Raw genomic sequence first — 15,595 nt, forward strand, 5'->3', positions numbered from 1 at the left:
GCTTTAAGTTCAAAATTAGACTTCAGTACTGCGTTCCATACTCAGACCGATGGTCAATCTGAGAGGGTGATTCAGATATAGGAGGATATGCTTCAGAGTTGTGTGATTTTCGAGGTAGCTGGGAGGATTTTTTGCCTTTAGCTAAGTTCGTCTACAATAATATTTTTCAGTCTATCATCCAGATGGCACCTTACGAGGCTTTGTACGGTCGTAAGTGTCTCACTCCACTGTGTTGGATTTAGTTGGGTGAGCGACGAGTTTTAGGTCCTGAGTTGGTTTCTAAGACTGAGGACAAAGTTAGACTGATACGGGATCATTTTAAGGCAACTTCTGATAGACAGAAATCTTATACGGATCTAAAAATAAGGGATATCAAGTCCTCTATGGGTGACTTCGTGTTTTTAAGGCATCCTCGTGGAAGAAGGTTCTGTGGTTTGGACGCAAGGGAAAGTTGAGCCATAAGTTCATTGAGCCGTATCAGATTTTGAAACGTGTAGGATCGATCACTTATCAGTTAGAGCTACCTCTAGAGTTGGACCATATCCATAATGTTTTTCATGTCTCGATGTTGAGACAATATCGGTCTGACCCATCTCACGTTGTTTCGGTTGAGGAGATCGAGGTTAAACCAGATTTCACTTTCGAAGAGGAGCCGGTCCAGATTTTGGATTATGAGGTAAAGATTCTGAAGAGGAAGTATATTCAGTCTATTCTGTTAGTTAAGGATCTGTGGCAGAATCATGGCACTGAGGAAGCCATGTGGGAACTTGAGGATTCAATGCGTCAGCAGTATCCTGATCTGTTTAGACCATGCCAATTTCAAGGCCAAAATTTTTTTTAGGGGGTAGAGTTGTAACGCCCTGAATTATTTATTTTTGATTCTATAAATTCTGTCACAAATATGAATTTGCTTCAATGGTTAAGTGTTTTGGGTGTGTGTTTGAGGTCTTGGGTTCAAGTCCCACTTTTGGAAAATATGTTATCTTTTTACCCTACCCTTATCCCTTTTAGGTGGGTTAATGTTTTATTTTTGGTTAACTCATATAAAAATGAGGTTGCTGGTTCAAGTGGTAAGGTGTTAGCTTACCCTAAGGTCTCATGTTCGATTCCCTGTGTGAGCATGGATGATATTTTTTGCCTTGGTTGTCTGATAGAGGTTCGGTAGAGTTGGGTTTCTGAGGTAGTTGGATGTGATTAGTGATTAGGATTCTATGGGATAAAGTGGTTAGTAGATAGAATGGGGTTAGTTTAATTTGAATTTTTATTTTTATTTTTACTTTTATTTTTATTTTTATTTTCATTTTCATTTTCATTTTCATTTTCATTTTCATTTTCATTTTCATTTTCATTTTCATTTTCATTTTCATTTTCATTTTTATTTTTATTTTTATTTTTATTTTTATTTTTTTATTTTTATTTTATATTTTAAAATTTTCTCTTTCCCAAAAACCTTCATTTGTTTGACATTGTTTTTCTATTCTTTAAGAAGAAATTTTCTTTCTTTTCCTTTTTAGATTCTATCTTAATTCCGTTGTTTAAATCATTGTGCCTTGGTGTTCTTCATATGGTTTGGTAAGTAGAGGTGGTGAGGTTTTGCGATTTAGGGGTAAATTTCAAACCTGTTCTAAACTTGTTGTTCTTTTCATTAATGTTGTTTCTGGGTTATTGGCAGCAGTGAATTGTCAGGTACGAAACCCCCGGCTTGTGGAATTGCAGTAGCAGGATTATTCAGAAAGTTGGGTAAGTAACGAACACTTGAGTTTCGCCATAGTCAACCTCTTTCTTTTGGTTTAATAGAGGATTAAGGACTGATTTTTGGGCATGTATTGTCGATTTTTAGGTTATGGTAATCTCGAGATTGTTTTCGCATAAAAAATGAACCAGGTATGTAACGAAAACACGAGAAAATGAGGTTCAATGAAAGCTGAAAATGGACTTTTGGGTTGTTTGTTTTAAATTTTTGGATTTGGATGCATTTATGATTTCTAAACTGCAATGATTGACAAAAACCCGATTTTACGCAAACAAACATTTCCTAAAAACACGAACTAGATTTTCAAAAAAAATAACCTCTTTTAAGATTTCTGCTGCAAATTATGTTTTGGTGAATGGACAAACTAACGATGGTTTTAGTAATGAATATGTAAGTGAATATGTTTTGCAAAACTCAAACTCTTTTTAACACGTAACTATACAAGGTTTTTATCGAACTGACGTTAGTTTCAAAACCCTTCTTTGTAACTCCCTGATTCGGCCATAACGTCTAGGCTGGATTTGGAGTGTTAAATGTTATATTGTCAAATTATTTTTTGACGGAAAATTCCAATAGAATATCAACGATCATCGATCAATGAAAAGGGATAGTTTTGACCATCAACTATGAAAAGGGATGGTGATGACCATCATACATTGAAAAGGATAGTTTCGACTATCGACTATGAAAAGGGATAGTTTTGACTATTAACTATGAAAATGGATAGTTTCGACTATCGATTATAAAAAGGAATGGTCACGACCATCAACTATGGAAAGGGATGGTGACGACCATCAATTAATGGAAAGGGATGGTGACAACCATCGGCTATGAAAAGGGATGGTTACGACCATCGTTAGTACACTTTGTATGAGCTTCGGTAAGGGTTTTCGATGCAATTTACTTTGTTATTATGGAAAGTTAGAAAGTATGTGTATTCAGAATTATGGCTAGTATGAGTTCATATAATTTATACTTATGAAATTTATCTTATCATGTTTTATAGTTAATTGGAAGCTCGTTCAAGTTGGAAGATCATCGGAGACCTATCAAACTATCCATCAGCTATATCGGTAGATTTTGATGTTTCTAAGTCATGGTTATAATGGCATGTATATGTGTTTTATTTTTGATGAAATGGCCAATATGTTTGGTTTGTAATTAATGTACTTTGCTTAATGATACTTTGATATTTTGGTGCTTGTTGGCTAATGTTGAAGTGGTTAGAAATGATATGTATAGAATGACTCTTGTGGTATGCTTGAATATGATCTTGGTATATGGTCATTATGGTAGAATTTGGTATGGAAATTGGTTGCAATTGTTGAGTTGTTAAATGGCTAAGTTATGGTTGTGTTTAAGTATATTTAATGTCATGTGAATTGAGGTGCCTTCTGGCATATTGGTTGTATGAATATGTCTTTTGGATATTGCTTGTATGCGACATGATTGTGTGTCCCCTGTAGGTTTCAAAAGGGTTCAAGTCAGGCAGTTACACGGCCTAGCACACGGCTTGGCACACAGACGTGTGAGGCCATTTCGAGAGTTACACGGCTTGGCACACAGGTTTGGCCATGTGACCCAAGTTAGAAAGTTACACGGGCACGGACATGAGCTGGGAGACGACTGTGTGTCCCTACTTCGAATGCCAACACGGCCTGAAACACGGGCGTGTGTCTTAGCTGTGTGAGTCACACGGTCGTGTGACCCCTGCAGTGTGAAAATTTTCAACTTTTTCCCAAAAATTATATATGTTTTCGATTTAGTCCTGAATCATTTCTGAAATTTTTTTAAGGCCTCGAGGCCTCGAATAAGGGATGATATGCATGTCTTTGAATGGAATATGACATGATTCATGAAATGTTCCAAATGAATGTTTTGAATTTTAAATTTTACAGTAATGCTCCATAACCCTATTCTGGTAACGGATACAGGTCAGGGGTGTTACAAGTAATTTTGAGACCATAATTTTGATGAGTAAATAATTATTTTATTATTTAAATTTCTATGGGATAATAGTAAGGTCGTATTAAAATTTCATTACGAAATTTTGATGTTTGCTTGATTAATTAAGTAAAATGGACTAAATCATAAAAAGTCTAAATGTGGAGTTCTATTAGTTAAAAGGGCTAAAAGACTATGGAAATGAAATCTAATGGACTTAAATGGAAATTAGACCATTTATATAAGATAGTGGATGTGTAATGCAAGGTATTAATGAAATTTTGATAATAATTAAAGGTTAAAAAGGTAAATGTGCAATTAATAGTTATGTTAAAGGTTAAGGGACTTTCCTTGGATTTTTTTAGTAGGTTTAGATGTTAAATGATAGATTATGAATTTTTGTTGAAAAATGAACAAGTTCTGTAAAGTGAGTTTTGATGAAATTGTATTTAGGATTGATTTGTGAAAATATTAAAATTTCATGTTAAAATTATGAAATTTTTGTTTAAATGAGTTGGTTTGGGTCCCTATGAAATTCGGTAAGTATGTAAATGCAATGAATCATGACATTATGGAACACTGAAGGTGCAAAATGTTATGTTTATACATGATGAATCACATATCCTATGGATGATTTCATATATATATGAACAAGTGTACTAACTTGTGACTTGATGTTGTTGTTTAGGCTCATGTCAAGCTTATGCTTATGGTTGATTTTATGTTATGCTTTATATTATGCAAATGATATGGTAAGTTAAGCTTGGTTTATATGAGCTTACTAAACATTCATTGCTTACGTAGTTATTTTTCCTCTGTTTGACAGATTATCAGAAGCTCGACCGATTTGAAAGCTCATCGAAGATCTATCACACTTTCTAGAAGTCAAATCGGTAGATTTTTTACATTTTGGAAAAGTTTTATACTGACATGTATAGGGTGGTTTATATGGTGTTGTGATGAAAATGTAAATGGTATTTTGTTATGTTTATATCTTTATGTTTATGAATGCTTAATGGATTTATAATGTTTGTTTAGGTAAGTTCTTTTGGTTAGTTTTGAGAATTGTTGCGTATGGCATTTGGTACAAGATGTTGGCTTGAAAATGGTCAATTAGTTTTTGTGTTAGGCACACAATAGAATGAAGTATTTATGCATGGAATTAGGTAATGTTCACATGTTTTGGAAAATGTTGTGTTGTTATAATTATGGTGCCTTTCAATGGCATATTGGTTAGTTTATTTAGGTTCTTGAAATGACATATTGATGTGTGTTTGGATGTTGTTTAGGGCCTTTTTAAAGTTTGTTTAAATAGTTTGAATGGTTATGCATGTAATGGATTTGAAATGGATTGATTCTAGGTAAATTTTGGGTCTATACGGCCTAAGACACGGGCGTATGACTTAGCCATGTGAGGCACACGGATGTATGACTCAACTGTGTGAGACACACGGTCGTGTGTCATCTGATGATTTATTTAGGGTGTAAGTTAGTGAGTTACATGGCCTAACACATAGCATGGCACACGGGTGTGTGGGGCAACTCAAAAAGTTACACGAACGTATGACACGACCGTGTAACCCTACTCAGAGAGTTACACAGGTGAGGACACGAGCTGGGACACAGCTATGTTTCCCTTATTTTTAAGGTTACACGTCCTGAGCCAGGAGTGTGTGTCTCAGCCGTGTGAGGCAAACGGCTGTGTGACCCTCTGTTTTGCAAATTTTGCATCTTTTTCTTAAACTTTCCAAATTGTTTTAAGTTGGTCCTGATTTGTTATTAAGATATTTTTAGGGCCTCGAGAACTCTATTTAGGAATAGTATGCATGTGAATGAATGGTTTATGATATAATGTTCAAATGTTTTCGATTGTACAGTAATACTCCGTAACCCTAATCTAACAATGAAAATAGGTTAGGGGTGCTACATTTTGTGGTATCAGAGCTACAGTTTAGTTGGTTCTCGAACTGAATGTAGCATGTATAGAGTCTAGAAATACATACCATTATATATACTATGATAGTGTGATAACTCTTGACTTAAATTAAACTATATTTTCATATGGATAAGATGTCATCCAACCGAGTCGATTATGATGAAGTTGAAATAACGTGCAAGCCTCCGTTCACGGAATAGCTTTTAGTGGTAGTAGGCCTGTCACTGAGGGCCGAGAAGGAAAGGATAAAGAAGCCTTCTTCTAGATAATGTCTGAATGGTTTATAGAGTTCATGAGAACATACCCGCTGGCTCAACAACCTCCAACCCCTCTCGTACCCCAACCTGACCCTGTAGTTCCTCAGAGTTTGGAACAAATGCATGCAAGCAAACCTTAATTTGATAAAATTTAAAAATATAAGGCTGAAGATTTCCGTGGTACAACCAAAGACAATCTAGAGAAAGCCAAGTCTGGTTAGAAAACATAGTAAATTTTCGACGAATTATCTTGTACACCTGCAGAATGTTTAAAGTGTGTTATTTCTCTGTTGAAAGACTCAGAGTATCAGTGGTAGAATACCTTGATTGCGGTAGTGCCAAAAGATCAAGTGAATTTGGAATTCTTTTAGACATATTTTAGAAAGAAATATGCAAATCAAAGGTTCCTCGACAAGCAACGCAAAGAATTTCTAGAATTGAAGCAGGATCGTATGACTGTGGCTGAGTATGAACAAGAGTTTGTGTGACTTAGCAAGTACGCTCGGGAATGCATACCATCGGAGACAGTTATGTGTACACGGTTTAAGGACGGTCTAAATGAAGACATCAAGTTGTTAGTCAGGATTTTAGAATTGAAAGAATTTGTAGCTCTAACTGACAGAGCACACAAGGCCAAAGAACTCAGCAAAGTAAAAAATAAAAGCAGATTCTGAGGCTCGTGATACAGGAAAACGACCTATGGAAAAATCATTCTCATCTCCATCAAAAAATTAAAGGAACTCCACAGTCATTCATCAGCTTCAATAGGTTACTTTGAAAGAGATAAAGGAAAGCAACATTCGAGTTCGAGACCTCAGGCTACATTTATAGCGAGTGTGGGTAGCGTCAAAAATAACAAACTCGAATGTCAACAATGTAATAGACGATACTTCAGGAAATGCAGATTGAAAGATGGGTTGTGTTTTAAATGTGGTTCTTATGATCATTTTCTCAGAGATTGTCCGAAAAGATTACATAAAGAAAAGGCTTAAGATACTCGTTCGAGTAATACAGCTACAAGAGAGAGACCACCCCGAAACACTGGAAATATAGGTAATAGTCAAAGTGGAACGAAAGATTTTGCTGTTAGATCTGGGGCACAGGCACCAGTTAAGGCTTATGTGATTCGTGCTCGAGAGGAAGCTTTAGCACCTGATGTGATCATTGGTACATTTTCTATATTTGATACTAATGTTAATGCTTTGATTGACCTGGGTTCAACACACTCATATGTATGCACAACCTTAGTGTCAGATAAGGAAATACCTTTCAAGTCTACTGAATTTGTGGTTAAAGTAATGAACCCTTTAGGTTAATATGTGTTAGTTAATAAAGTATGTAAAAATCGTCCTTTGATGATTTGGGGTCGTAACTTTATGGCTGATTTGATGTTGTTACCTTTTGATGAGTTTGATGTGATTTTAGGTATGGACCGGTTAACTCTGCATGATGCTTCTGTGAACTGTAGACAAAAGCATATTGTGTTAAAATGTCAAAACGGGGAAAGGATCTGAATTGAATTAGATAGATTGGATGGTACATCTAATGTTGTCTCAGCTATGACGGCATAGAAATGTGTTAGAAAGGGCTGTAAAGCGTATCTAGCTTACATATTTGATTCCATGATTTTAGAATTGAAATTAGAATCAGTTTTGACTGTATGTGAGTTCACAGATGTATTCCCAAAGGAGTTACCAGAGTTACCACCGGTCAGAGAAGTTGAGTTTGCTATTGAGTTAGTGCCGAGAACATCTCTGATATCGATAGTTCTGTATAGAATGACACCTACAAAGTTGAAAAGGTTCGAAGCACAGTTACAAAAAATGACAAATAGGGGCTTTGCTCGGCCCAACTTTTCTCCTTGGGGTGCTCCGGTTTTGTTCGTTAAAAAAAAGATGGGTTTATGCGGTTGTGTATCGAATATCGACAGCTCAATAAAGTCACAATCAAGAACAAATATCATTTGCCACGTATAGATGATTTTTTTGATCAACTGAAAGGTGTGATAGTGTTTTCAAATATTGACCTCCAATCTGGATATTGTTAGTTATGGATTAAAGACTCGGATTTGCCAAAGACTACTTTCAGAATTAGGTACGGACAATATGAATTTCTTTTTATGTCATTTGGTTTGACTAATGCACCTGTTGTGTTTATGGATTTCATGAACAGAATATTCAGGTCATACTGACACAAATTTGTTGTTGTGTTCATTGATGGCATTCTAATCTATTCCTGATATGAGTCAGAGCATGCCCAGTATTTGAGAATAGTTCTGCAGACTTTACGCGAAAAATAGTTGTTTGTTAAGTTTAGCAAATGTGAGTTTTGGCTCCAAGAAGTTGGAATTTTGGGACACGTGGTATCAGCAGACGATATTAGAGTTGACCCGAGTAAAATATCGCCTATAGTTGATTAGAAGCCTCTGAGAAATGTTTTAAAAGTCAAAAATTTTATGGGTTTAGCCGGGCATTATCGAAGATTTATTAAAGAATTTTCAATGATTGCTACGCCATTGACAAAACTACTTGTTTTCATACAAGAAGGCAAAGTGGCAGCGTATGCTTCTCGACAATTAGAACCACACAAAAAGAATTATTTGACTCACGATTTAAAGCTTGCAGCTATTGTGTTTGCTTTAAACATTTGGTTAAACCACCTGTACGGAGAAAAATGTCATATCTTCACGGATCACACGAGCATGAAGTGTTTGATGTCAAAGAAAGATTTGGATTTACTGAAATATTATGATTTGATCATCGACTATCATCCGGGAAAGGCTAATGTCATTGCTGATGCTTTGAGTAGAAAATCTTTGTTTACTTTGTGAGCTTTGAACACACGGTTGACGTTGGTTGATGATGGTTCTATTTTAGTTGAATTAAAAGCTAGACCGATGTTTTTGCAACAAATTGGTGAAGCTTAAAAAAATTGCGATGAATTGATTTCTAAATGAAAATGGATTGAGTCGACATCTAATTCAGACTTTCATATTGGTTCAAACAATAGTTTGTAGTTCAGAAACCATATATGTGTTTCGAAGAATTCTGATGTCATTTAGAAGATTTTATAGGAAGCTTACAGTAGTAGTTTATCGACACATCCTAGTAGCAATAAAATGTACGACAATTTGAAATAGATGTACTGGTGGCCAGGTATGACACGAGAGATTCCAGAGTTCGTATCAAAATGTTTAATCTGCCAACAAGTTAAATCCGAGCATTAGGTACCTTCTGGTTTATTACAGCCTGTGATGGTTCCAGAATGAAAATGGGAACGAGTTACAATGGATTTTGTATCTGAATTGCCTCTATCTCCAAAAAAGAAAGAAGTAGTTTGGGTTATTGTAGATCGATTGACGAAATCCGCACAATTCATTCCAGTGCGTACGAATTATTCACTAGAGAAATTGACAAAATTGTACGTTTCTGAGATTACTAGACTGCACAGTGTGCCGATGTCTATTATCTCTTAAAGGGATCCATGACTTACTTTTCGATTCTAAAGTAAATTACATGAAGCTCTGGGTACTCGACTGCATTTTAGTATAGCGTTCATCCACAGAATGATAGTCAGTTTAAGCGAGTAATTCAGGTACTCGAGGATATGCACCGATGTTGTGTTTTAGAGTTCGAAGGTAATTAGGAGAAATTTCTACCGTTGGTTGAATTTGCATATAATAACAATTATCAAGTGAGCATTAAAATGGCACCGTATGAAGCTTTATATGGTCAAAAATGTCGAACTCTATTATACTAGACTAAGTTGAATGAGAAAAATTTATTCGATGTTGATTTGATTCAAGAAATCAAAGAAAAAGTCAATGTGATACAAGACAGTTTGAAAGTTGCTTCTTATCGTCAGAAATCTTATGAAGATTTGAAAAGAAAAGATACAGAACTTCAAGTCGGTGACAGAGTATTCTTCAAGGTATCACCCTGGAGAAAAGTTATCTGATTTTGCTGGAAAGGAAAGCTTCGTCTGCGATTTATCAGACCGTATGAGATCATTGAGAGGATTGGGTCAGTGGTTTATCGATTGGCTTTGCCGTCAAAGTTATGGAAGATTCATAATATATTTCATGTATCGATGTTATGACGATATCGATTAGATCCTTCATATGTGATTTCACCTGTAGATGTTGATATTCAGGCAGATATGACGTACAGTGAAGAACCGATTAGAATTTTAGCTTGGAAAGTTAAAAAATTGAGAAATAAAAGTATAGCTTCAGTTAAAGTTCTCTGGAAATGTCATGGAATTGAAGAGGATATTTGGAAACCAAAGAGGCTATGAAAGTGCAATACTTGAACCTATTTTCTAGTAAGATTTTCGGGGACAAAAATTCCTTTAGGGGGAGAGTTGTAACTGCCCTTTTTTAGATATATCAAAATAGTGGTTCTGGGACCATAACTCTAATGATTAAATTATTATTTTTTATTATTATATTATTTTAATGTCTATGGGATTATGGTAAGGTCGTATTAAAATTTCTTTAAGAAATTTTCATGTTTGCTTGATTAATTAAGTGAAATAGACTAAATCGTAAAAAGTCTAAAAGTAGAGTTCTATTAGTTAAAATGGCTAAAAGACTATGGAAAGGAAATCTAATGGACTTAAATGGTAATTAGACCATTTATATGAGATAGTAGATGTGCATGGCAAGGTATTAATGAAATTTTGATAATAATTAGAGGTTAAAAAAGTAAATGTATAATTAATAGTTAAATTAAATAAAACAAAAGTTAACTTCATCTTCCTCAATCTTTTCTCCACTGAAATTTCAAAGGAAGGATAGCTATTTAGGGTTCTAAAGTTTCGGTTGACTTATATGCTTGCATGGTAAGTGTTTTTCATCACGTTTTTAATTATTTCTATGTTTTTTTTATATCCTTTTAGCTTAATCTAGCTGAGTTATAGCTTAATCCCCTGTTCTAAGTTTAGAAAATTATTAAAAATTGTACAAAAAATTTTATAAGTTATAGTTTATATTTCTAGATTCCTTATTGAGTCTATTTTCTGTAGAAACAAGTGAGAACTTCATATGAAAATCCTACACTAAGAAAACTTATTTTTAGTAGCAAGAGGTCAGGACAGTAAAGTGGTGAAACAGGGGAGACTTTAACTAATAAACTGTACTAATTAGCTAAACCAAAAATTCTAAAAATTTTATGGTAGGAAGATATATGAGTCTAGTTTTAGGGAAAATTTACGGAATTAAATTTTTAGTCCCGTATCTCGAGTTATAATCAATTTAGTAACTACTGCGCGATTGGAGAGATTTGCTATAAATAGTGAAATTAATTTTCAAAACAAGTTTTTATGCTCCGAATTAGTAAGATAAGCTAAGTAATGCCTCGTGCTCGACTCCGAAAACGGTCTCGGGTAAGGGGTGTTACATTTTGTTGGTATCAGAGCAGGTTTAGTCGGTTCTCAGAAATATGCAATATGAATAAGAGTCTACCTATACATGTCATACTTATATATTTTGATAGTATGACGACTCCTGACGATTTTAAAATGTTTTCTTTTATAGTTATGGATCCTGAACAAGCTGGTACACATTAAGTAGAGAGTAATGCGCCTGCTCCCGCAGAAGTGACGGCGTCACCAGATGTTAATGTTAGTGAAAGGCCTGCATCAGTTAGTCAGGGAGGAGGAGCTAGAGAAGCCTTCTTCCAAGCCATGAATGATTGGTTTACCGAGTTCGTTCGTACTAATCCGGCTGTGAGACCTCCACCCCCTCATGATTCACAGGTTCCCCATGTAGCTTCCCCAGCTGCAGGTATAGTTATTAGGGAGAGACCACCTATTGATAAGATTAGGAAGCAAGAGGCTGAAGAATTTCGGGCTACCAAAGATGATGATGCAGAAGAAGCAGAATTCTGGCTTGAGAATACCATCAGGGTTTTTGAAGAATTATCTTGTACACCGGAAGAATGTATGAAGTGTGTTGTTTCACTTCTTCGAGATTCAGCTTACCATTGGTAGAAGACCCTCGTGTCAGTAGTACCGAGTGAGAGGGTTACCTGGGATTTTTTTCAAGAGGAGTTCCAAAAGAAGTATATCAGCCAGAGATTTATAGACCAGAAAAAGAAAGAGTTTCTTGAGCTAAAACAAGGTAAGATGTTCGTGACTAAATATGAACGCGAATTTGTCAGACTTAGTAAGTATGCCCAGGAATTTGTGTCCACTGAAGTTAACATGTGTAAGAGATTTGAAGAAAGGCTTAATGATGATATTCGATTAGCAGTGGGTGTTTTGGAAATTAGAGAGTGTGTTGTTTTAGTTGAGAGAGCCTGTAAAGTAGAAGATTTGCTAAAAGAAAAAGAGAAAGGCAAAGCTGAAGCTGAAGCTGAAGCTGGAGCGCAGGATACAAAGAAGAGGCAAATGAGTAAATCATTTCAGTCTATGTCTAAGAGGCCTAGGGAGCTCTCTAGTGGATCACATTTTCCAGTTAGATATTCTAGCCGAAGTAGGGGCAGAAGATTCGAGGGTTTTAGAACTCAACCCACTACAGTTGCAAGCACGGGCAATACTCGACCTCCTAGGCCGGAATGTCCTCAATGTGGGAGATGCCACCCCAGAGAGTGTAGAGCAAGTGAAAATGTTTGTTTTAGATTTGCAGCGTCAGATCACTTTATTCGGGATTGTCCTAAAACAACTAAAAGAAAAGAGATAACAAGTGCGAGATCAAGAAATGCTCCTACCAGAGGTAGACCGCAGAGAAACCCAGGAGGGGGAGCGAGTAACAGGGGTGCATCCAGAGATTCAGCAGTTAGATTAGAGTTAGAGCACCCGCAAGAACATATGCTATTCGTGCTCGTGAAGAGGCGTCCTCTCCTGATATAATTATGGGTACATTTTCTCTTTATGACACTAATGTTATTGCATTAATTGATCCTGGCTCTTCACATTCATACATATGCACAAAATTAGTATTTGTTAAAAATTTGACTAGTTAACCTACATGACGTTTGGTTGAGTGTAATGGCTATGCCATCACTGCCCTATTCTGTGGGCCCCACCTATTTCGTGGTTTGGTTGGGTGTAATGCCCTATTACGGGCTTATTGCATTACGCTTCTATTCCCAAAATTCTCTGATTTCTATTCCCTTCCAAAAGCTCAGTTTAGCTTTTCGTTTAACCCTCCCGATTTCTAAGCCCTATTTTACCCTCCTGATTTCTATTCCCTTCCAAAAGCTCGTTCTTTCTTTTTCATTTTTCAATATTCCCTTCCTCCTATTCGTTGTTTTTCTCTATTTGGTCTTATAAAATCTTCTTTTTATTTGAAAAAAATCCGAAAGGAATCAATGGAGGGGCTGATAAAATACCCTAAAATTGAACCAGAAGACAACCAGTTTCAATTATTATCTTCCCAGGTAATTCTTATTATTTTTTTCTTTCTCGTGTTAAATATCTGTTTGGTTGCATAGAAAACTAAGGAAAAGGAACTGGAAAGTTTGTAAATGTTGTTTCTGTGATTTTTCTAATTGGGTTTAGCCCAGATGGTTGAATGAATAACCTTAACTAAGATGGAATACAATTTTCTATTGTTTATTCTTTTTTTCTTTGACAAGGGAGCATCTGATAGTTTTAGTTTTCTTTTTGTTTTGGATTAATTGTTATTTAGCTTCTCCAAGTAGAGGGTTGTTCTTAGCATTTCTTTGTATGACAAAATTTGAAGGTTCTTATTGGATGCCTAAGATTGATCGCACTGTTTTACCATTGCTGCATTATTAAGGATAATGATAGCTGTTAGTCAAGAGTAGTTGTTAGTCGAAGCTGTTATACAATTGGTTCAATTGTAACTATTTGCTATCCATTATAGTCTGCTAAGGAGTTAATAGTAGCTGTTAGTTGAAGCTGTTATACATATTCTTGTATGAATAGCTACAGAGACTTTATTGTAAAGAGATCATCTTTGCATATTGATGGTATTTCAATATCAGATGTCTATCTTCTTGTATGTTTAGTGTGTATCTTGATATGCATTGATGTGATTTCCCAGTATTAGAGCAAAGTCATTGTTTAAATTGTAGGTTATTTAATTTGACATGGATTTTAGTATGGCAACAAGTTTTATGTGAAATGTACCTATAGGCTATAGCATATTTTGCTTTTTTTTTCTTTCTTTTTGCTCGCATAATATGCTTATCTTTGTTCTTTAGTTTGTGGAATAACTTGTTAATCTTGGTGAATGATAGCTATTTTTATTTTGATTTTTTTTCTTACTTTTGTTTATTGGTTCAAGGAAAAACAATAGTGTGTTTTTTAATGATGGAGGAGGAAAGTACAAAAAAGAATTTATAGTACAAAAAAGAATTATGTTTGTATCTTGGAACTTTTTTATCTAGTCTGTAGCATTTACTTGTACAAATTAAGGTTGACAGAGGATTGTGCTTTATATGGTTGTCATTTCCCTTCTCTTTAATGTTCTTTCAGTTTGTTTCTCGTGATTTCAATTGCTGGAGATTTTATCTGATCTCTATTGATTCACACTTCCAGATACATAGAAGAAAACTATTCTAAAATACGTGATGTTGAAAGAGAACTAGCAAATTTTACAATGGAGATGAAACTCACTGCTGGGCCCCAAAAAGCAGGTTGATGTGCTGCTTCCTATATAAATATTTTTTCATTTATATGTATTTTTCTATAATGGGGTGATTCGTACATGGTATGATGTGTGGTACATACTTTCATCCCTTGAACATATGAGAAAGAAAATCGAAATGTCAACTGAGAGAATACATATTGCGAAGCAGAAGGAAGAACAAGCACGAAAGGTTTGTTGCATTCTCTCTCTCTCTCTGGTAGATTCTGGAATTTACTTATACATGATCATTATGGTTGCATTTGAATTAATTAAGGCCTGAATTGATTTTTTGGGATTTGCTACTGAATAATTTTTCAGTTTCTTTTACAATCCATTTTACTAGCAAGTATAGTGCCTCGTGTCTTTAGTTTTATTACAGCTCTTTAATATGTATTTCAGATTTGGGAAGCAGCATTGAAGGCTTTGAATGATGAGGAAGCACTTAAGCAGAAGTTATGTGAGGACTTAAAAAATCTGGTATACTTCTTTGCTGTAGGTGGATAAGCTTGCATTATTGCACTATACTAAATTGATTCTTTCATTTGATAGGTTCAAGAAAGCAGTAACTCCCAGTTTGCTCGACTTGAGGAATTGAAAAGGAGATTGGAAGCTCTGAACCCAAGTAGGGCATCCGCTTTGTCTAGTTATGTGAGCTTTCTTTTTATTCTTTCTTATTACACTACAAGTAGTTCATGTAGTATCCGATACTTATATCGTGTTCTAGGAGAAGATAACTTCTTGTAACTCATTTTGTCATGCTATACAATCGTATGCGAGACTTGTACAAGTTTACGGAAGCTCAATAGATAATTTAAGATTGAATAAGATCAAATTGTAAAAATTTTAAACTATCGAGTTGATGACATGATTTTGGGGGTTTTAGGTCGAGATGTAACTCATTGACTTGTCCTCATCATGACATTGAGAGCTTGACATCACGATGTCACTCACTATTTTCAAAAGGTCCAAATGGTGCCAAAAAAATCTCAACCTGAATCAATTAAATTTGTCTCATTTCAACTAGATCAACTATTATATAAATTTCATATACACTAAACCAACCATTTATGTACTTTAAATTTAAACATTTGTAATACAAAATCGAC

General features: G+C 35.2%; 1 protein-coding gene across 1 annotated transcript; it reads left to right on the plus strand.

Annotated features, from left to right (window-relative positions):
- The first annotated feature begins 14,599 nt into the window (after positions 1–14,599).
- LOC107956185 (uncharacterized) lies at positions 14,600–15,233 on the plus strand. Its single transcript, XM_016891913.2, has 3 exons — positions 14,600–14,679; positions 14,889–14,966; positions 15,039–15,233. Exons 1-3 carry the CDS (start codon positions 14,608–14,610, stop codon positions 15,231–15,233), a joined length of 345 nt encoding a protein of 114 aa, XP_016747402.1. The 5' UTR covers positions 14,600–14,607.
- The last annotated feature ends 362 nt before the right edge of the window (positions 15,234–15,595 follow it).

Source organism: Gossypium hirsutum, chromosome D07 (genome assembly GCF_007990345.1).
Source record: "Gossypium hirsutum isolate 1008001.06 chromosome D07, Gossypium_hirsutum_v2.1, whole genome shotgun sequence".
In the NCBI taxonomy this organism is placed as follows: Eukaryota; Viridiplantae; Streptophyta; class Magnoliopsida; order Malvales; family Malvaceae; genus Gossypium; species Gossypium hirsutum.